This window comes from Nomascus leucogenys, unplaced genomic scaffold (assembly GCF_006542625.1).
Source record: "Nomascus leucogenys isolate Asia unplaced genomic scaffold, Asia_NLE_v1 Super-Scaffold_285, whole genome shotgun sequence".
Classification (NCBI taxonomy): Eukaryota; Metazoa; Chordata; class Mammalia; order Primates; family Hylobatidae; genus Nomascus; species Nomascus leucogenys.
Window position 1 is genome coordinate 1,341,194 of NW_022095770.1, and position 22,714 is coordinate 1,363,907.

Sequence of the window (22,714 nt, forward strand, 5' to 3'; positions counted from 1 at the left end):
GCTGGTGTTCAGTGGTGCAGTCACGGCTGACTGCATCCTTTTTTTTTTTTGTCTCGCTCTGTCACTCAGGCTGGAGTGCAGTGGCGTAATCTTGGCTCACTGCAACCTCTGCCTCCCGGGTTCAAACGATTCTCCTGCCTCACCCTCCTGAGTAGCTGGGACTACAGGCACGTGCCACCATGCCCAGCTACTTTTTTTGTATTTCTTGTAGAGATCGGGTTTCACTTTGTTAGTCAGGATGTTCTCAATCTCCTGACCTTGTGATCCGCCCGCCTCGGCCTCCCCAAGTGTTGGGATTATAGGCGTGAGCCACTGCACCCAGCCAACCTCCCGAGTAACTGGGATTACAGGCATGTGTCACCACATCCAGCTAATTTTTTGTATTTTTAGTAGAGACGGGTTTCACCATGTTGGCCAGGCTGGTCTCGAACTCCTGGCCTCAAGTGATCCGCCTGCCTCAGCCTCCCAAAGTGCTGGGATTACAGGCTTGAGCCACTGCGCCCACCCAGCTCACTGCATCTTTGACCTCCTGGGCTCAAGTGACTCTCTCACCTCTGCCTCCTGAGTAGCTTGGACTACAGGTGTGTGACACCATGCCTAATTTTTTTTTTTTTTTTTGAGACAGTGACTCACTATGTTGCCCAGGCTGGTTTTGAACTCCTGGACGCAAGTGATTCTCCCACCTTGGCCTACCAAAGTGCTAGGATTATAGGCGTAAGCCAGCATGCCCGGCTGCCCAGCTAATTTTTTATTTTTTGTAGTGACGTAGACTCACTGTATTGCCCAGGCTGGGTTGGAACTCCTGGGCTCAAGCCTTCCTTGGCCTCTCAAAGTGATGGGATTACAGGCCTGAGCCTATGCACCTGGCCTCCCAGGAGTATTTCCTTCTTTCCTTCTTTCTTTTCTTTTCTTTTTTCTTTTTTTTTTTTTTTTTTCCGAGACAGGGTCACACCCTGTCGCCCAGGCTGGAGTGCACAATCTCAGCTCACTGCAGCCTTGATCTCCTGGACTCAAGTGATCCTTCCACCTCGGTCTCCCAAGTAGCTGGGCCTACAGGTGTGCACCACCATGCCCTGCTAATTTTTGTTTATTTTTGTTTGTTTGTTTTGTTTTGTTTTGTTTTGAGACGGAGTCTCACTCTGTGGCCCAGGCTGGAGTGCAATGGCACGATCTCTGCTCACTGCAACCTCTGCCTCCTGGGTTCAAGCAATTCTCCTGCCTCAGCCTCCCAAGTAGCTGAGATTACAGGCACCTGCCACAGCGCCCAGCTAATTTTTTTTTTTTTTTTTTTTGCCTTGAGATGGAGTTTTGGTCTTGTTGCCTCCGCTGGAGTGCACTGGTGCGATCTCGGCTCACTGCAACCTCCGCCTCCTGGGTTCAAGCAATTCTCCTGCTTCAGCCTCCTGAGTAGCTGGGATTACAGGCACCCGCCACCACGCCCAGCTAATTTTTTCTATTTTTAGTAGAAACAGGGTTTCACCAGGTTGGCCAGGCTGGTCTCGAACTCCTGACCTCAAACTCAGGTGATCTGCCCACCTAGACCTCCCAAAGTGCTGGGATTACAGGCCTGTGAATCACCACGCCCGGTCTTTTTATTTTTTGTAGAGATTTGGTGGTGGTGGTGGGGGCTCTTACCATGTTACCCAGGCTGTACTTGAACTTCTGGGCTCTAGCAATCTGCCTGACTTGGCCTTCCAAAATTCTGGGATTATAGGCATGAGACAGCATGCCTTGCCTGGAGTGTATCTTTTTTTTTTTTTTTTTTTTGAGATAGAATATCTCTCTGTTGCCCAGGTTGGAGTGCAGTGATGCAATCTCGCCTCACTACAACCTCCACCTCCCGGGTTTAAGTGATTCTCGTGCCTCAACCTCAAGAGTAGCTGGGATTTATAGGCGTGTGCCACCATGCCTGGCTAATTTTTGTATTTTTTGTAGAGATGGGGTTTTGCCTTATTGGTCTTGAACTCCTGACCTCAAGTAATCCCCCACCTTGGCCTTCCAAAGTGCTGGGATTACAGGTGTGCGCCACCACGCCTGGCCACCCCCATTTTAGGACAAGAGAAGAGAGGTGATAAGAAACTGCTATTTCAAAAAGATGAATGGGAGGGAAGGGACCAGAAAGTGACATCATCAGGGAACACTTGATTCAGGCATGGGTAGCAAGTTCAGTTACCTTACTCCTGGCAGCAACAGGATCGGGGGAGGGAGTCTTGGAGAAGATTTTGTCTGCAAGTGTCGCAACACTGTTGCAGTGTGAGTATGACCCAAAGTGCTTGGCAGGGGCACAGGCCTACTGCTTCCCTGCATTCTGGGCTGACCTCTTCACCTGAGCCGGTTAGTGGATGCTTCTGGCCTCCTTCCTGGAGCTAGACAGCTGTTAGGCTTAGGGAGCAGCTCCGGACCTACAGGGTTGGGGTGCAGGTAGGGAGGGAGGCTGCAGCATGTCCGAGTGGTAAATACATGTCCTGCTTTCCAGGACTGATTTCACATATTCTGCCCCACAAGTTCACCAGCACCTGTCAGACTGGATGTCCCAGTTTTGGGTTTGGAAAATTCGATCTGTCTCAGGTAATGGAGAAGCGGGAGACACCAATTCATTCATTCCAGTGTCTAAGCCTGGGGTTGGTGGGAGCAAGAGACTGGGATGGCTCCAGCCCTGCGCTGGAATCTCGCATTGAATTCCTAGCTCCGCCCTGATCCGTGCTGAAGCGAGCAGGTGAGTGGGACGGACAGCGCTGTGCCTGCACCCTCCTAGCCCCACTTGCTTACCGCGGCCTCTGCCCTATCCCACACTGGGAAGTGTGCTCTGTTAGCCTCGGCTCAGCCTTGCCCCATCGGCCCAGTGGGGAGAGTCCAGGGAGGGGAGAGGCGCCACGTGCTAATAGAAAGCGGCCTGCCAGCCACTGCTGCTTAAGGAGACTGGCTAAGCAATCGGGTTCGGTGCGGCCCAGATGCAGACTTCCGTTTCTCCCAAGGGAGGGAGCAAGGGTACTCCAGGTCCCAAAGCTGCGTTGCAGCCAGTTGGGCTAATCCCAGCCTCCCCTTCCCCAACTCCCCGAGTGGCAATCTGTCCAGCCCCTCAAGCGATCAGGCCACAGCCCCCAGCACCACACGTTCTCCTCCCAGCCTAGCCCGGCCCATCTCCCCACCCGGGGCCCCGCCCCGGCCCCGCCGGCTCCTAAGAGGCGGTGGACGGGCCAGTGGGACTACAAGTCCCAGCAGGCCCCGGGGCCCGCCCTCGTGGGGCGGGGCCAAGGCGGCAGCGAATTGGGAGGAGCTCTGGCGCTCAGGCTAGGGAACGCGTGTGGCCAATCGCGGGGCCGTTCTCGCCGCGAGCTGATGGGGGCGGGGAGAAGCCCGGCTGGGCCGGGACAAAAGCCGGATCCCGGGAAGCTACCGGCTGCTGGAGCGCTCCGGATTTTGCGGGGTTCGTCAGGCTTGTGGAGGAAGCGCCGCGCACGGACTTCGGCAGAGGTGAGCACGGGAGGCTGTTTTCGCTGGCTGGAGCCCGCTCGCCCTAGGAGCTTCCTGCCTCCCTCCACTAACCCGGAACCGCCTTCCCCGACGCGGGCTCGGTGCCCACGCGCCCTCCCTGCACCTGCTTGGAAGTTTTGAGGGTCTTAGCTTTAGGTTAGCCTTCGCCCGGGGTCCCGGCTGGCGGCCGCGTGTCGACGCCCCTCCCCTCCCCCCGCGCGACACACACATTCCAGTTCCTGGGAGTTTGCATGGGGCTTGCCGCCGTCCTTGCCTCTCCTGCCTCTGCCACATTGCATGGGCCTCCTCCTGGCGCGCCTCATCCCTCCCGGGCACAGCTATCGAGCTCCTCGGGCTCATCGGGCCGCCTTTTGGCTCCATCCGGGTTCCCCCATCGGATGCCGGGACGGGAAGTAGAGAAAGCGGTTGCGACTTGTCCCACTCCGATTCCTCACTGGCCGGGCTCAGGCCCTTCCCTTGGTTTTGTGGGGACAAAATTGAGCTCCACGCCCAAGTGGAGAGAACGAGCTATGCGCGCCTCCGGGGCGCCGCGCGGGGCCAGGGTGCCCGAGGCCTTGCCTCGTCTCGCCGCGAGGACTGGAATCTCGCAGCAAGGACCCTCCTCGCACTGGAGGTACCGTCGAGTCCAGCCCCTAAGCGACAGATGGCCGGGGTGCCACCCCACCCCTGAGCTGACGCCAAGTCTGGCCGGGGAAAGGTCCTCAAGGGGCTGGAGGATGCTGCCGCCGCCCTCCTGTCGAGCCTGGCAATGGGCCAGTCCCAGCGCCTGCCGCCGTCTCCAACCTTGGCAGATACCGTGCAGCGCCGAGTTCTGCCGTTACGGGGTCTCTGGAGGTCTTCCTGGGAAGAGGATTTTGGAAGAGATAAGAAAAAGTGCACAGCACAGTTTGGCCAGCTAGCCTACTCCTCTCCACCCTTAACTTTGCTCTGTGTTTTCAACTGGCTCAGCTGAACTAAAATGTGGGGTGAGGGACAGCTGGTAGGTCCCAGTTGCCCAAATGGGTGATTTTCACCTCTTAGAAACCTTCCTAAACAGCTTGGGGGGCGGTAGTGGGAAGAGCCCTCAGACACTGGGCAGCTGATGGCTCCATCCCCGTTCTGACACTATGCCTGCCGCAGTAGGGGGCACTCACAGAATTCTGCCTCTCTAGAATTTACTCCAGGGATTGCCTGTCTTCTAAAAAAATAAATACGTACATACATACATACATAAATCCCAATCATGCAGAGACTAACCTTCAAATGAGTGTTTTTGTCTTTCCCAGAGGCACCCAAAGTAGCATCCCCAGTGATTCCCTTCCACTGGCTGTGTCCCAGAGTGTGTCCTGGGGAACAGGCTTCTTTCATTCAGCCTCCTGTGTGGGCTGCTTCTCTCAGTGTCTGCTAAAAGTGAACTCAATCCTGGGTCACTCACCCGTCTGCAGAAAAGACTCCATTCAGCTCATAAGGCCCCTCCCTTAGAGAATGTGTGTATGTGTGTGTTTTCAGGCTCCTTGGCATGATTTCCCCCAAATGGTTTACACATTTAGCTGTTACCAAGTAACAGTTCCTGGAGTCCAAGCTCAGCCCAATCATCTGTCACTTGTTTGACAGCACATTCAGCTACGGGGGAGGCAGACTAAGACGTTGCGGGGAGAGATCCCAAACCCAGATAGGTATTTGTAGGTATTTGCTGATTCCACTAGAGCAAATATTTTTTCTTTCTTTTTTTTTTTTTTTTTTGAGACAGAGTCTTGCTCTGTCGCCAGGCTGGAGTGCAGTGGTGGATCTCGGCTCACTGCAACCTCCGCTTCCTGGGTTCAAGCAATTCTCCTGCCTCGGCCTCCCTAGTAGCTGGGACTACAGGTGTGCACCACCACGCCCGGCTAATTTTTGTATTTTTAGTAGAAACAGGGTTTCACCATATTGGCCAGGCTGGTCTCAAACTCCTGACCTCGTGATTCGCCCTCCTTGGCCTCCCGAAGTGCTGGGATTACAGGCGCGAGACACCGCGCCCGGCCGCAAATGTTCTTAACTGGTGGTCACTCTGTGGGCCATCAGATCATTGTCACAGGTGAGCACCTTGAAACAATATGCACAATTGGATTTGTGTACCTTTTTCTGGGATTTTCTTCAGTCTCAGAAGAGTCTGAGACCTCAAAGAGGTTAAGAGCCACTGCCTTAGAGAGACTTTAAGACCTCACTGAAAGCCGGGCGCAGTGGCTCATGCCTCCCAGCACTTTGGGAGGCTGAGGCGGGTGGATCACGAGGTCAGGAGTTCGAGACCAGCCTGACCAACATGATGAAACCCGTCTCTACTAAAAATACAAAAAAATTAGATGGGCGTGGTGGCATGCATCTGTAATCCCAGCTACTCAGGAGGCAGAGGCAGGAGAATCACTTGAACCTGGGAGGCTGAGGTTGCAGTGAGCCAAGATCACTCCAGCCTGGGCGACAGAGCAAGAGTCCTTCTCAAAAAAAAAAAAAGAAAAAAAAAAAAAGAAGACCTCAGTGAACCACTAAAGTTGCGATTTATCTCTACTGACTCCACTCCCTGGGTTTGTGAGCCATTTGCCTTCTCTGTAGTGGTGAATTTGCAGAGACCTTTTTTTTTATTATGTTGTATACATTCCTTGTCTCAACCTCCCCTCTCTAAGCCAAAATGCTCTAGTGGCAAATCTCTTGTTTTGGTAAACTGGCAAATCTTGTTTTCTATCCTGTATCATCCCATTGTGTCTTCTCTCCTATCCCTCTTCCAAAGACCCTATGGAGGTGGGCTCTTGGACCTGAAATTTGATCTGGGTCTCAAGAAAACTGTGATTTCTCAGCTGCAGGGGTCCGTTTTCTCTCCCTTGTCCTTTCCAAAGTTGGGTCTTGTGTCTGTTTTGGAGGTGCCAGTTTCACGGGACTGTTTTACTGGAAGTCTCAGACTTCTTTCTCCTAGAGAGGCATAGCCCAGGGACTTCCTTTCCCCTGGAGTTATGGAAGGAGTCTGAATTGCTGAGGATGGTCAGCCACTGCCCCCTCCTCTCTGAGTGTGCCTTGATCTGCCCTGGGCTGCACTCTCTTTGGAAGAGGGGTGGGGGGTGTATCCATTCAATTTCAGGACCAGTTTTTCTGGTCTGAGTCAAAAAGATTGGGAAATGGAGCAGTGGGTGGCGGGTGGAGGACCGTGGGGCAGTGGGGCTGGTTGGGACGTCTCTGGAAACTCATACTGAGAAGGAATCTCAAGTCATTCCAGGGGAAGGCCAGAAAAGGGAACATCTCTGAGCCCCTTCCCAGCTACCCCACTTTAGGCAGACACCAGGCTGAATACACCCATTGTGCCATGCCGGATACTAGCTGGGAGGCCAACAGAGGCAGCTAAGCCAGGATGAGAACCTGAAGCCCCACCAGCCTGGCCGATTGGGAGGGGGCACAACATAGCCCCTGGAATGTTGGCCTTCTCTGGACTGGGAATGGAGACCCAGCTTCCACCACATGTAAACAAGCCGGCTCCTTCACTCTGCCCTCCTTTATTTGTACTTGACTTTTTTCTCCCACAGTAAATTCAACAGCTTTGCTTCTGGGCCTTGGCGGGAGAGACAGGAGTGACTTTTCCTGATCCGGCCAAGCTCTTGGCCTGAATTCCCATGCCCATCTCCCCCCATTCCCCTCCCCAGCTCACTCGGAGTTACCCACAGGAGAATGGGTGTATCAGGACAGAGTGGTGGGGAGGGGAGATGATGAAATTCTTATCATAGACTCTTTGAAGTGAAAAGTACACACAGGCCTGGCTTTTGGAAAAATGGTCTTTTCTCGGGCTAGTGTGGATTTTTCTGGGGACCTAGGTGTAAGAGGGTTTGGGTTCGAGTCTTGGGTCACAACCTTGCTTATTATTAGGTGGGCTTCTTGGGCAAGTTATCCTAACGCCTCTGAGATTTTATTCCTCATCTAAGAAACGGAGTTATAAATCTCAGTGTAGCTCCCAGAGCTCATATGAGATGAGTTTCTTTTTGTCTTTTTTTAGACACAAGGTCTTGCTCTGACACCCAGGCTACAGTGCAGCAGTGCAATCACAGCTCACTGTAGCCCCGAACTCCAGGATGAGTTTTCTTATACATGTGATGGAGGATGGTTTCTGCCTCTTCCTCCTCCTCCTCCTCTCAGTCTGCCCCAGTTAGAAGTGACCACTACAGGGTGGTCCCCAGAGAGGCATCTGTTTTGCTTAGTGAGTTTTGCTCTAAATTAGCAGCTGGATGACTCAGTGGGGCGGATGGAATGTACTAAAGCTCAGTTTCCTTGCCCTGTGTCTGCTCCATACTCAGGGTTGAGAGGCTAGTGTCCGGGAGAAATGAGGAGAAAAGAGCTTTGCGATGATCCTCCCCCCTCCCCTACTCCCCTTCTAACCAGGACCTGGGGGTGTGACCCTTTTTGAGGCTAAGTAAACTTGCTGGCTTGGCCATTGGCCCGGTGGTGTGTAAGGGTATGTGTAGGGGTAAATCTGGGTGTGGGGGAGATGAAACCTGTAGGGAGAGAAAGGCTAGCCTTTTGCAATTTCAGCCGTACTCTGCACTGGTCAGAGAACAGAAAGGTGTTTCAGAGTCTCTGCCCACCTCATATGGGACCAGCACTCAGATTTGGGTCAAAGCACCGGTTTTCCTGGCTGCCTAGCCAGCTGCCTTTTGCTCCAGGATGAGTGTGGTTGTGGGTCAGCTAGTTTGCCTAGAGGGAATGGGGCAGGGTGAGGCAAGAGTCCCAGGGCAAATGGCACCTTTGTTTTTCTCTATCTTCCCTCACCCATTATCTCTGAATCTTCTTCCTCTGTTGGCAAAAGTGCTGCTTGGTATCTCTCTTCCATCCCTCCCTCTGGGACAGCATTTTTTCCTTCCTCTTGAGAAAAGCTGAGATCTGGTTTTATTGTCTGGGGGCAACTGGGAGCGGGTCTGCCCTGCTGGGGAAGATAGTGCCTCCACACGCCTGCCCCCTTCTGACCAGCTCCTCTCTCCCAGACAGGTAGAGCAGGTCTCTCTGCAGCCATGTCGGCCAAGGCAATTTCAGAGCAGACGGGCAAAGAACTCCTTTACAAGTTCATCTGCACCACCTCAGCCATCCAGAATCGGTTCAAGTATGCTCGGGTCACTCCTGACACAGACTGGGCCCGCTTGCTGCAGGACCACCCCTGGCTGCTCAGCCAGGTGAGCCCTGCCTCCACTCGGGGCTGTTCTTCCAGGCCTGGGGTCTGAGGAAGAGAAAGCCATTGGTTTGTTGGTGATGCCGATAGAGTCACGGGGTTGGAGGCTGCCAGCAGCAGCTGTGGGAAGCATGCCATGGGCTGGGCAGGGTTTGTGTTCATGCTGAGCCCTGCATGTTGAGGTACCCCAGCATGGTATACCCTGCCATGGGCTTGAAACTGGATAAAATGGTGTCCAAATCACAGCTGTGTTTATTAACCATGTGGCCTGGGGCAAGCCATTTCACCTCTTTTGAGTTTTAGATTCCCCATCTCTCCAATGGGATAATACTCACTTTGAGCTGTAAGGATTAGCAAGAAACATTTAGCATGCTTGGTGCCTGGCACATGGTAGATGCTCAGTAAAAAGTAGGGATATGCCCTCTCCTCCCCTAAGTGGAGTATATCAGGAGTGTATCAAGGCAATTAGGAAGTGTGACATTGTACTTTGTGAAGAATGGCCCTGACCCTGGAGGATCAGCCTGGAATAGAGGCTCCGTTCTTGAGATCTCTGCAGGACCGTTGTTAGAAAGCTCTTAGATTTCCTTGTCAGGGCTCAGAGAGCAAGCCTAGGACTAGTGGTGGTGTTTCTTCCCACTAGAAGGCAGCTCAACCACAAAGGGATGGAGAGAGTTTCCTGGCCCTGGAGATGTATGAGCAGTGGTTAGGGGCTGCTTGTTGGGCCTGTTGTAGACAGGGTTCAAGCACAGGGATGGGGTTGACCAGATGACCTCTGAGGTTCCTTGCTGCCTCAAGGCTCTGTCTCTCCGTTTTCTTCTTTGGAACATGGGTTCTGGTCCATATTCTGAGGGGCTTACTGTTGAATGAAGAAGCTAATGTATCACATAGGGAGGGTAGGGAATCACTTATTCGCTCAGCAGGTATTTGCTGAGCGCCTACTCTGTGCCAGGCTCCATCTGGGCACAAATGCCTCTAGATACCTGGTTGTCAAAAGCAAGATATTGCTTAGGGTAGGTGGGGGAAGCATCCAGGAGTTGACTCTGAAGGATGGATGGGGCTGGCTTTGGAGCAGAGTGAATGGGAAGTCAATCCCTGCTGTCCTCTATTTGGATCCCCAAAATACTAATGTTTATCTAATTCTTCCTCACTCTAAATACAAACCGCTTTCATTCCAGAACTTGGTAGTCAAGCCAGACCAGCTGATCAAACGTCGTGGAAAACTTGGTCTCGTTGGGGTCAACCTCACTCTGGATGGGGTCAAGTCCTGGCTGAAGCCACGGCTGGGACAGGAAGCCACAGTGAGTGGGCATGGGGTCAGGGTGAACTTGTGTGGTAACAGAAGCAAATATGGTCACCTCCAGCTCAGCAGCTCTGTGGATCACCCCCACAGCCAGTCTCATTGTAGCTCAGGGAAGGCAGGAGTCCTGTGGCGCTGACCCACTCAGGTGGCTGCCAGCAGTAGGCTCAGTCTTGGTGCCCATTCCCAGCTCCCTCATCATCCAGACTTCTTTGTTTTATTGGTTTGGGCAAGATGTGCTGCAGAGGTAACCTCAATATAATTCAAGAGCCAGGTGGAAATGGTCTGAATCTTTTTTTTTTTTTTTTTTTTGAGACAGGGTCTTGCTCTGTAGCCCAGGCTGGAGTGTGGCATGATCTTGGCTCACTGCAACCTCGGCCTCCGAGTTCAAGTGATTTTCCTGCCCCAGCCTCCTGAGTAGCTGGGACTACAGACACTTCCCACCATGGCAGGCTAATTTTTGTAATTTTAGTAGAGATGGGGTTTCACCATATTGGCTAGGCTGGTCTCAAACTCCTGACCTTGTGATCTGCCTGCCTCAGCCTCCCAAAATGCTGGGATTACAGGCGTGAGCCACCGCGCCTGGCCTGGTCTGATTTTTTTTTTTTTTTTTTTTTTTTTTTTTTTTTTTTTTTTTTTTTTTTGAGGCGGAGTTTCACTCTTGTTCCCCAAGCTGGAGTGCAGTGGCGTGATCTCAGCTTCTCAGCTCACCACAACCTCTGCCACCCGGGTTCAAGAGATTCTCCTGCCTCAGCCTCCCGACTAGCTGGGATTACAGGCATGTACCACTATGCCTGGCTGATTTTGTATTTTTAGTAGAGATGAGGTTTCTCCATGCTGGTCAGGCTGGTCTCAAACTCCCGACCTCAGGCCTCCCAAAGTGCTGGGATTAACAGGCGTGAGCCACCACTCCCAGCCCCATTCTAGGAACTCCTTTCTTTCCAGTTTCCAAAAAGGAAGGGTTATGGTAGCTTGTGATAGCATGTGTACCTAAGGGCTGGGTTAAAAATATGAAAAAGGGAGACGCATATTCATTAGGCAGGAGGACGTACTGGGTCAAGAACCTAGGATGTGATAGTTAATAACGTTGAAGGGTAAATTCAGTTCTTTTTTAAATTTTTATTTATTTATTTTTGAGACAGGTCTCGCTCTGTTGCCCAGGCTAGACTGCTGCCTCGATGTCTTGGGCTCAAGCATTCCTCCCACCTCAGCCTCCTGATTAGCTGGGGCTATAATGCTACCACACCTGGCTAATGTTTTTGATTTTTATTTTTTATTTTTATTTTTATTTTTTTTTGAGATGGAGTTTCGCTCTTGTTGCCCCAGCTGGAGTGCAATGGCTGGATCTCGGCTCATTGCAGCCTCCGCCTCCCGGGTTCAAGCGATTTTCTAGCCTCCGCCTTCTGAGTAGCTGATATTACAGGCATGCACCACTATACTTGGCTAATTTTGTACTTTTAGTAGAGATGAGTTTTCTCCACGTTGGCCAGGCTGGCCTCGAACTCCTGACCTCAGGTAATCTGCCTGCCTCGGCCTCCCAAAGTGCTGGGATTACAGGCATGAGCCTCTGTGCCCGGCCTACTTTATTTTTTTTAAGACAGGGTCTCACACTGTCACTCAAGGCTGTAGTGCAGTGGCATGTTCACGTCTCACTACAGCCTCCACTTCCCAGGTTCAAGTTATCCTCCCATCTCAGCTTCCTGAGTATCCGGGACTATAGGTACATGCCACCATGCCAGGCTGCTTTTTAAAAATTTTTTTGTAGAGATAGGGTCTCAAATGTTACCCAGGCTGGTCTCAAACTCCTGGCCTCGGGTAATCCTCCTGCCTCAGCCGCCCATGTAGTTGAGACCACAGATGTGTGCCACCAAGCCCAAATTCAATTATTAACTTCTCCTAGCTTGGTGATGAATTTCAACCATGTAGATGAGAGAGTTAAAGTGAAACATGGTTTAGGAAGGCTAAGAGATGCCTGGAAATAAAATTGTGTTTCTTCTCACTCCCCAAGGGAGCTGGAGGACTAAGGGAGGGAGTGGAGCTGAGGCTTGGCCTAGCCTGGGAAGAATGTGCCATCCACACCTGGCCCTGTAGAGCACGTGGGTCTGAAGGGCCTGGTGCTCGTCTGGGGTGAAACTGTACCAGGGATGAGCTGTTCTCTTCCTTGGCTACCTCGGGAATAGCAATGAAGGTGGTGATGGAGATGTCTTCCTCCCTTATTGGGCTTCCTCAGAGTAGCCCTTAAATGTTAATTTCCCAGTTTCTGGCTCTCGTTGGTAAAGAGGGATCCTTGAAGTTGCACATGGACCCAGGCATGAAGCAACCTGTCCCTTGAGTTCCCAGGCCTTTGGAGAGAAGATGGTGGGATTGGAGGGAGGGATGCTGAGCATGTCCCCAGGGAGCACGTCCTGCTTCCTTCTGCTGGCCTCTGGGAGGGGAAGGTGGGGGACATCAGACATCTGAGCTGGCAGCAGCGTTGGGCCAGCAGGAGTGGCTCATTACCTCTGATGGATTGCTGTCTGGTCCCTGACTCAGCAGTGACGCACAGGCCGGGTGGGGGGTTTAGGACTTACTAGGATGAGGGCTGTCTCGTCGCAGCCGCCTCCAGGGAATCACTCAAACTGATTAGCTCTGCAGGCCTGTGGTCCTCAGCCAGGAGAGTCTGTGTGGAGAAGTTTCCCTGATTAAGCCCTGGCTCCCCACTTCTCCACCCATTCCCCACACCCAGACCCATGGCCTGAGGCTGAGTCACTGTGCCTTCCTCAAGGCCCATGAAGCAGAATGGTTACGTCCCTCCTACCCAGTTTCCCCTCCCCGTCAAGCTCTGCCACAGCCGTGACTTGTTGGAGCCCTTTCACTTGCACAGGTCCTGTGTCACCCTCCAGAGGATGCCAAGAGTGGGCAAGGTCGGTGCCTGTTCAGGCACAGCCCGCACCAGAGCAAGGGGTGAAAGGGTGTCTCATGAGGACTTACTGAGCTTAGGGATCTGTGACCCCATTTTTTCTGGAAAAATCTCTCTTTGCTGGGTGTGGTGGTGGGAGTGCTTGGGCACCACCCCTGTGTAGTCCCTCCTTCTGCCCTGGGGGCAAGATGTGCTGTCCCTCTGAGTTTCATCTCCCTCAATTTTTCTGTAGGTTGGCAAGGCCACAGGCTTCCTCAAGAACTTTCTGATCGAGCCCTTCGTCCCCCACAGTCAGGTATGTGTGAGGCGGCTCCAGGCTGGGTCTTCTCCCTCCTGGAACCTTGGGTTTGTCCACCGTAACATGATGAAAGAAGTCAAGCTGATGAGGACAGTCAGAGGGACCGGGGTCCCTGAAGCTGCACTGAGGATCTGAGGATGCTGTGGACTCGGGAGTCCAGAGGGGAAGGAAAGGGCTTGGTCTGCAGCAGAGAGGAGTTAGGACTGGTAACAAAGGGGACTTCCCACTGCAGGGATGAGAACGACCTGCAGGCAGGCCCCACCCCTCAGCTGGGGTCGGTCACACTGATTCAGTCTGGACCGCCAGCCAGTGGGGTAGAGGCTTCTTCCTCTTGTCCTCGGGGAAATGATGGTGGACAAGTCTCTGGATATATGGTTTTTACTGGGTTTTAGAAAATAAGACCGTGGGGATTGGTTTCCTCTCCCAGTACATGGTAGACACCCCCATCTTCCCCAGTTCAGTGCCCCTCACCAGCTTCGCCCCCCAACCCCAATCCCACTGTCCTGTCTCTTCACCTGCAAGGCGGAGGAGTTCTATGTCTGCATCTATGCCACCCGAGAAGGGGACTACGTCCTGTTCCACCACGAGGGGGGTGTGGACGTGGGTGATGTGGATGCCAAGGCCCAGAAGCTACTTGTTGGCGTGGATGAGAAACTAAATCCTGAAGACATCAAAAAACATCTTTTGGTCCACGCCCCTGAAGACAAGAAAGAGTTGAGTGAGAGGGATGGTAGGGAGGTGGCAGTTGGGATGAGAAGGCTGACAGGCTCTGGGCACAGACCAGGGAGAGTGGAGCGGTCTCCTCTCTGGGAGCCTGGTGGTAGACATGGCCCTGTCCTGAGGAAGACAGCTAGGTGCAGGGCGGGGACTGGCTCGGAACCAGACTGAAATATGCCGCCAGCGTCTCTCACCTCCTTGCCCCTGTCTGTCTGACGCCTCTGCCTCCAGCTTCTCGCCTGACAGCTCCTTTCCGCCTCAGTGGCTGAAGAGCGATGTCCAGGGAGCAGGGGTTGCAGAGGAGATGGAAGGGCTGGCGGGGTGCGTTTCGGGAAATGGAGCTGTTGGTGGCAGTGAGAGATTGCTGCGGGGCGCCTGGGGTGCTGCCGAGCTGCTCCTTGATGGATGAACTGTCCCTCTCTCCCTCCCACCTCTAGAATTCTGGCCAGTTTTATCTCCGGCCTCTTCAATTTCTACGAGGACCTGTACTTCACCTACCTTGAGATCAATCCCCTTGGTAACTGGGTGTGCTTGGCTGGGAGGGGGCAAGGGTCCCAGTGCTTATGACAGCCCTGGCCTTGGCATTCAGAGAACCAGACTCCCGCTTGCCAGAGGGTAACACAAGACAGATGTGCACAAGCAGAGGGGTCCCCATGCACATTTAGTGCCAGTTCCTGTTTCTGAGCTCTCAGAAGACTGTAGTTCTTCTCTTAGTCAACTCCAACCTCTCTCTTTGGTCTTAGAGACAGTCTTGCCTTGTCACCCAGGCTGGAGTACAGTGGCACAATCTCGGCTCACTGCAACCTCCGCCTCCTGGGCTCAAGCAATTTTTCTGCCTCAGTGTTCCGAGTAGCTGGGATTACAGGTGCCCGCCACCACGCCGGGCTAATTTTTGTATTTTTAGTAGAGACAGGGGTTTCACCATGTTGACCGGGCTGGTCTCGAACTCCTGACCTCAGGTAATCTGTCCGCCTCGGCCTCCCAAAGTGCTGAGATTACAGGCGTGAGCCACCACGCCTGGCCAGAAGTCCTGGTTTTCATCTGACTGTGTGCTTCTGCTCCTCCCGCCAGGTCAGGCTGTCTGACAGCAGGAGGTGGGCAGCCTCTGCACTGCTCTCACCTTTTGGCCCTTCATTCCTCCTGGTGCACTCAGAGGCCTCACACTTGCCTCCCTCTGTGGGAGTTGGTCAATCATTAACCCTTGATGCTGGGAAGAGCTTGGTCTGTCTCTGGGGCTGTGAAGGACGCAGGTGGTGTTGAGGGAGAGTGGCGTGGGATGGCTCTGGCCAGGACTTCTCAGGGCAAAGTCTAGGAAGGCGAGAAATCAAATCATTCCAGCTGAGGATGCAGCCCCTCTAATGGACCAGATGGCCTTGTGCTAACTCAATCAGCTAATTGGTCCTGGGGGAGGAGGAAGATGGGTGTCCAGTGAAGTGGTATAAACAAATCCTGCTGACTGGGAGTCCAGTGCACCCTGCGGCCCCTGCTCCACCTGACACTGAGGCTTCCCCCTAGCGAGACCCTGGGAGACATAGATGTGCATACCGGTGGGGGGTCTTCTGTCAGCAACATGTACCTTTAAACACTTTTTAAAAGTGGCCGGACCATGGGTTTGCGCATGGTTAGATACTCAAAGCAGGGAGTGTAGCATTTTGTAAAGATGTTTGAAAATTGCCATGGCAACTAATATAGACCTCCATGTCCCATTACCTATAGGTCAGGGAGAGGGGAATGGCCTTGTAGAATTTGTTTTGCCTTTAATGGGGAAAAGCTCTGTCTCCATAAGGGCCTCTCTGGTTTCTTATTGAGCTTAGAGAGTTCTGAGGCCTGAGTGGGCCACCGTGGGAGCGGTGTTTGTAGAGGGGTTGGAGGTTGGTGGTTGTCTCTACCCAGAGCCGGTGTCTGATGATGGCCTCTGCTCCCCTTGAAGTAGTGACCAAAGATGGAGTCTATGTCCTTGACTTGGCTGCCAAGGTGGACGCCACTGCCGACTACATCTGCAAAGTGAAGTGGGGTGACATCGAGTTCCCTCCCCCTTTTGGGCGGGAGGCATATCCAGAGGTAAGGCTGGTTTAGAGAGGAGATAGGGACTGGGGGGAGGGCGGTGGGGAGGTGACTCATCTCTGATGTGCATTTGGCCCCCCTTCATGAGCTGTTTATTTGGCAGGGAAAGGAAGACCGAGAAGCATTTAATTTTCTTAAAACCCCAATGGGGTGGGGGTGGGAGTGAGCCAAGCCTCTGAATCCCAGCCAGAAATCCTTTTAGATTTCTCTCTCAATCAGCCTCCCTCGACTCTTCACTTGATTTGTTGCCTCTCCATGATTCCAAGTGGCTCGCCCTAATCCTGATGGAAGGTCATTCTCTTGGTGTCTCACTGAGAATTTTAATTGCTCTTTCCTACTCTGTCCTCTGAGAAGTCCTCACAGCAGGGTTGGGCTTTCTGGGAAGTACCCCAGGCCCAGGGAAGAGGCTGGGCTGGGAGACAGTCTGGCCTGGGGAGGCCTGGGGTGGGGGGGACGTGTGATGGGCCGGGCAGGCAGATGCTGGGGTGAGGGCATGGTTGAGCAGAGGGACATGGTGTGGCTCAGGACTTAGGCAGAGGGCCAAGGACTTGACGTCAGAGAAGGGAGATGGGAAGTTTGTCCCCTGGCAGTGACTGTGACTATGGATGGTTTTGGTACTTGGAGACACCATCAAGTGTCTTCAAGGCATGTGGGGCCCTGCATAGCCCCTTCTTCCCACCCCACTAAGGTGATTAGTAACCTCTTCATGTGCCTCCAGAGAAAGCGGGGAGGGGTCCTAGGATCTGGGACCTGGTAAAGGGGGCACCCCAAGGGCCTACCTGTTGCTGTCTGGTCCCCAGGAAGCCTACATTGCAGACCTAGATGCCAAAAGTGGGGCAAGCCTGAAGCTGACCTTGCTAAACCCCAAAGGAAGGATCTGGACCATGGTGGCCGGGGGTGGCGCCTCTGTCGTGTACAGGTGACTGAAGGGGGTTGCTGAAGGGATGCCAGCCCAGTCTACCCAGCATCTACATGTGTGTGGCATGGGTGGGTGGGGTCCTGCCACTTTGGTGTGGGAATTTGGGGCAGAGGAAACCAGTGGCATCCCAGAGGGCTTCAAGGGACATTGGCGAGGGCATGTCCTGCACACAGTGTCTTCTATAACCTTCTTGTTTGTGTCAAAATGAAGCTGTTTTATAAGTTTTAATTCTGAAAATTATGTGCTCCATACAAAGGTACAGCAAATACAGAAAATGAGCTAGAAAGTGAAAGCTGCCTGGACATTTCCCCATCCCCTCTCTGACCAGGTCACCCCAGTTAGCAAGTTACTGTATGTCCTGTCAAGCATATATAAATATTTATACTCTTTGCTTTATAGAATATTAGGATCATATTCTACACCCTTTACAATAATTAGCAGTTTTTTCACTTTAAGCATGGTAGACACCTGCTCATTTCTAGATGTGCAATCTGTCATTCCCTTCTGTGTGTGACTGGCACTATTTCCTCTGGCTGCAGCACACCTTCTCTTGGGCAGCCCGTCACGGATTCCTGCAGTGTGTGATTTTTCTTGTCTTTGTGTTAGGGAGGTGCTCATTGTTCATTTTACCTGCCATTGTCTGTCCAGGGCTCCCCAGTGCCCTAGGGCTGGCAGAGTGCCACCCAGAACAGTCTGATGTAGCACCATTAACCTGCAGGCCAGACTTGCATGGGAGTTGGGGGCTGGAGGTCCAAGAGCCGGTTCCACAGGCTAACTCCAGTGTTTTGAGGGATCCGTGTGTCCTCCCAGGCACCAGGCTGCCACCCCCTGCCCCAAGTGTGAGAGCCATCACTGACTTCCGTTTCTCCTTTGCAGCGATACCATCTGTGATCTAGGGGGTGTCAACGAGCTGGCAAACTATGGGGAGTACTCAGGTGCCCCCAGCGAGCAGCAGACCTATGACTATGCCAAGACTATCCTCTCCCTCATGACCCGAGAGAAGCACCCAGATGGTGAGATATGTGCACACATACACACCTGTCCCCCCTTCCCCAGGACAGCCCAGCAGGCTGCAGAGGGACAGCTTTATCCGAGGAGTCACCAAGGCTGTGTGTGGTCCTTTGCAGCTTGAGGCTAATCATTGAACTTTGGCTCTCAGTTTCTCTGACTACACAGAGGGCAGGGACCACATCTATCAGTGGGAGGGGATTGAGAGGGCAAGAGGCGATGTGTCATAAAGCCCTTCAAACAAGTGCGGGGGAGGAGGTGGCTGTGGCATGCCCCTGCTACAATTGCAGTAAACTCGGTTTATCCGATTGCGATAAACTCTGATTGCAATAAACTCAGTTACCCTCTTATATTACCTGGCCTCTGTGAGGCTCAGTGCCCCTTTACCACCTGTGTTTTGGGGCTCTGCATACCAGTTCTTCTTCCCTTGAGCCAGAGAGAGAGAGAGATTCCCTCCAGAGATATCTAGAAACCAACCTGGATTTTTGGATGTCGGTTAGGAGTTAGGTAGTGCTCCTGTGGGTTTGTTCTGACCCCTGTCTGGTGGCATAGGTAATGGAGAGTTGAGCTGATAAAGTGGAATGTCTGGAGAGACTGTCCTGCTCACTCCCCAGTACCTCCTGGCAGATGGGGGACCCTCATTCAGGGGAACAAGAACTTCCTCAGTTGGATTGCTGGGAAGATGCTCAAGTCTACCTATGTAACTGTTTTTTATTTCTCTCTTACTCCAAATCCAGGCAAGATCCTCATCATTGGAGGCAGCATCGCAAACTTCACCAACGTGGCTGCCACATTTAAGGTAACAGCTGCAGCAGTGGTGCAGTTTCTGGGGAAAGTGGTTTGGGGAAAGCAGGGAAGGGGCCTTGAAAGCAGAGTTTGAGCCAGAGCCAAGTTACCATGAGTTCCCAGGTCAGGTAGGGGGCTCTTGCCCCAGGGTCTCTTAAAGGGGTGGAGAAGACATTGGGACAGGAGCTGCCCATCTGTGCTTTGTGTCTCTGGGCAAGCAGCTGCCACGCTGAACCATAACTCTCCCACCTGAAGCATAGGCGGCGAATTTCTGCTTTCTTCCTTCTCAGGACCAGTGCTTTGGAGCACTGGCTCAATCGATCCTTTCTTTCTTTCCTTTCTTTCCTTCCTTTCCCTTCCTTTCCCTTCCCTTCCCTTCCTTCTTCCCTTTCCTTCCTCCCTCCCTTTCCTTCCTCCCTCCCTTTCCTTCCCCCCTCCCTTTCCTTCCTCCCTCCCTTTCCTTTCTTCCTCCCCTCCCTTCCTCCCTCCCTTCCTTTCTTCCTTCCATGGAGTTTCACTCTTGTTGTCGAGGCTGGAGTGCAATGGCACGATCTCAGCTCACTACAACCTCTGCCTCCTGGGTTCAAGTGATTCTCCTGCCTCAGCCTCCTGAGTACCTGGGATTACAGACACCCACCACCATGCCCAGCTAATTTTTGTATTTTTAGTGGAGCGGAGGTTTCACCATGTTGGCTAGGCTAGTCTCGAACTGACCTCAGGTGATCCACCCACCTTAGCCTCCCAAAGTGCTGGTATTACAGGTGTGAACCACCATGCCCAACTGATCCTCCTTACTTTCAACACTCTTGTGAGACTCTGGGTTCTCTGCATCTCCTTGGGTTTTTTTTTTTTTTTTGAGACGGAGTCTCGCTCTGTTGCCCAGGCTGGAGTGCAGTGACGCAATCTCGGCTCACTGCAACCTCCGCCTCCTGGATTCATGCCATTCTCCTGCCTCAGCCCTCCAAGTAGCAGGGACTACAGGTGCCCGCCACCACGCCCGGCTAATCTTTTTTGTATTTTTAGTAGAGACAGGGTTTCACTGTGTTAGCCAGGATGGTCTCGACCTCCTGACCTCATGATCTGCCCGCCTCAGCCTCCCAAAGTGCTGGGATTACAGACTTGAGCCACTGTGCCCGGCCATCCTGGTCTTACATCTCTCAGTCATGAGCCCTTTTTCCAAAAGATCAGAATGAAGAAAGTGCTTTGATGATCCGGGGCTCCTCTCATCCTACCAGGGTCTTCTCAACCTGGGTGCCTGTTCACCGGTCAGGGCTGTGTGTGCACATGCTTTAAAGCACATATGACTGCTGTCAACAAGGAAGACAGAGCTAACGTGTCCCAAGAGTCATCACTTTCAAGATAGCCACCCAAGGAGGCCATTTATTAATATTCCATACTGTCAGATGCTCAGTGAGTGTATTCAAAAGAGTATGTGCCACATCTGGTGGATCCATGTGAGTTTTGAGAATAATGACTAGATAAGTGTCAAACTTGAAAGTCTGAGATCTCAAGAAGTGAGGGGCTGGGCGTGGTGGCTCATAACTATAATTCTAGCACTTTGAGAGGCCGAGGCAGGTAGATCACTTGAGCTCAGAAGTTCAAGACAAGGCTGGGCAACATAATGAGATCTCACCTCTACTAAAATTCAAAAAAAATTAGTGGGTTGAGCTAGGAGGATTGCTTGAGCCCAGGAGGTCAAGGCTGCAGTGAGCCGTGATCATGCCACTGTGCTTCAGCCTGGGTGACAATGAGACCCTGTCTCAAAAAATAAATAAAATGTGGGACCAGACCCCATCAGTCCTGCTCAAAACAGGGTGTCCATTACTGGACCTGATTTAACAGACAAATCTGGGACAGGGGAGCCTCAGCAGCTTTTATTTAACTTCTGAGCAGCCCTGTACTGACTCTTGGTTAGGGCACTTGGTTTGGAGCAGGTACTGTACATGGAGCTTTGTGTAAAATGCCTTGGGTGACAGAAGTCAGACTCCAGGCTCAAAATCCAGCCTCTGTCTTGAGAAACAGAACTAGGACACACCTTTCCACCCTCTGATTTTTCCAAAGTGGACATCCATTGTAAGAACTGTTCTTACACTGCGCTGGGCGCAGTGGCTCACGCTTGTAATCCCAGCACTTTGCGAGGCCGAGGTGAGTGGATCACCTGAGGTCAGGAGTTTGAGATTAGCCTAACCAATATGGTAAAACCTCATCTCTACTAAAAATAAAAAAATTAGCCGGGTGTGGTGGCAGGCATCTGTAGTCCCAGCTACTTGGGAGGATGAGACAGGATAATCGCTTGAACCCGGGAGGCAGAGGTTGCAGTGAGCCGAGCTCGCACCACTACACCCCAGCCCGGGTGTCAGAGCGAGAATTTGTCTCAAAAAAAAGAACTGTTCCCGCACATCACTTAAGAAGCTTTTGTAGGACATTGACTATGTCTTAGTACCTCTGAGAACCCTTGCATAGAGCCCAACATAGATATCCCCACCAAAAACAAAAATGTTGTAAGAGGCAGTAATGACTGCAGAAGGGGCAAAAGAGAGACCAGCAAGGCCTTGCTGATGATGGAGGCCTGGAGCACCATGACATTAAGGGGTGTCAATCCCGGGTACCCCACGTTCCCACCTCAGCAACATTCTGAGTGATCATATCCCAGGCCGTGGCTGCTTATGCGTAGTCCCATGCTTCCTGAGGAGCAGCCCTTGTCACATACACCGGGTATGTTTGTTTATCATGGTTATAAATCATTGACTTGTGGCTGCCTTGTTCTTAGTCACATGTCCCTTTGGGCTTCCAGGGCATCGTGAGAGCAATTCGAGATTACCAGGGCCCCCTGAAGGAGCACGAAGTCACAATCTTTGTCCGAAGAGGTGGCCCCAACTATCAGGAGGGCTTACGGGTGATGGGAGAAGTCGGTAAGATGAGGACCTTTTCTCTCCCCCTCACCCTGAGTGTGGCCTTCCTCTTTGGGATTCCTGAGCATCAATCTTGGGCTCTTTTGCTCTCCACTCCCCTTCCTGGGTGTGCAGTTTGGGTTTCCATTCCCTGTCCCAACACACAGCGCTGTCCTAAACTTTGGAGTGGTCAGGAAAGCATTTTCATTCAGCTCTACACTTAACAGATATTTATTAAAGATCACTCGCTCTGTGCTGGGCTTTGTGCTGGCGACGAGGGTTACAGCCACAAAAGCAAGCCTTCACGCAACGGAGACAGACAGCAAGCCTTCATGGAACGGAGGGCACAAACTGTGATGTCAGAGGGTGCCAAGTGCCAGGAAGGAAAACAAAGCAGGGAAAGGGAGAATGTATGTGGGAGGGGCCGGGGCAGCCTTCAACAGGGAGATCAGAAAATGCTTGATCAAACTTGATCAAGGCTGGGCACAGGTGGCTCACGTACTTTGGGAGGCTGAAGCAAGAGGATCCCTTGAGCTCAGGAGTTCAAGACCAGCCTGGGCAACGTGGCGAGACCCCGCCTCTACAAAAAAATATAGAAAAATTAGCCAGTCTTGGTGGTACACACCTGTAGTCCCAGGTACTTGGGAGGCTGAGGTGGGAGGATCACCTGAACCTGAGAGGTTGAGGCTGCAGTGAGCCATGATCTTGCCACTGCACTCCAGCCTGGGTGACAGAGTGAGACCCTGTATCAAAAGAAAAAAGAAGAAAGAAAAGAAAACTGACATTTGAGCAAAGACCTGGAATGAGGGGGCAGCGCCATGGTGACTCTTGGAGAGGGAAGGGCAAATTCCAATGCCCTGCAGTGGTAAGGGGCTGGGGCTGAGAGAGTGGGAGCGAGACACTACAGGAGGACTTGGCTATTACTGTGAGATAGCAGGCACAAGAGGTGTTTAAGCAGAGGAACCACATATTTATTATTATTTTTTTTTTTTTGAGACAATGCCTTGCTTTGTCACCCAGGCTGGAGTGCAGCAGTACCATCGTAGCTCATTGCAGCCTCCATCTTGTGGGCTCAAGTGATCCTCCCTCCTCAGCCTCCCAAGTATTGGGGACCACGGGTGCGCACCACCACGCCTGGCTAATTAAAAAAAAAAATTTGTTGTGAGATAGTGTCTCACTGTGTTGCCC

At 52.5% G+C, this 22,714-nt stretch overlaps 1 protein-coding gene across 4 annotated transcripts in view; it reads left to right on the top strand.

Annotated features, from left to right (window-relative positions):
* The first annotated feature begins 3,299 nt into the window (after nt 1-3,299).
* The window catches only part of ACLY (ATP citrate lyase), a 53,071-nt gene continuing 33,656 nt past the window's right edge, over nt 3,300-22,714 (top strand). For 2 of the 4 annotated variants that reach the window (XM_030808180.1, XM_030808181.1), the window contains exons 1-11: nt 3,300-3,474; nt 8,470-8,651; nt 9,823-9,945; nt 13,076-13,138; nt 13,664-13,854; nt 14,296-14,375; nt 15,789-15,919; nt 16,723-16,841; nt 17,718-17,854; nt 18,587-18,648; nt 21,430-21,547. In XM_030808180.1, the coding sequence (XP_030664040.1) occupies nt 8,493-8,651; nt 9,823-9,945; nt 13,076-13,138; nt 13,664-13,854; nt 14,296-14,375; nt 15,789-15,919; nt 16,723-16,841; nt 17,718-17,854; nt 18,587-18,648; nt 21,430-21,547 (1,183 nt within the window). In that variant the 5' untranslated portion in view covers nt 3,300-3,474; nt 8,470-8,492. Of the gene's footprint in view, nt 3,475-8,465; nt 8,652-9,822; nt 9,946-13,075; nt 13,139-13,663; nt 13,855-14,295; nt 14,376-15,788; nt 15,920-16,722; nt 16,842-17,717; nt 17,855-18,586; nt 18,649-21,429; nt 21,548-22,714 lie in introns of all 4 variants that reach the window. The other 2 variants (XM_030808178.1, XM_030808179.1) reach the window with 1 other exon arrangement.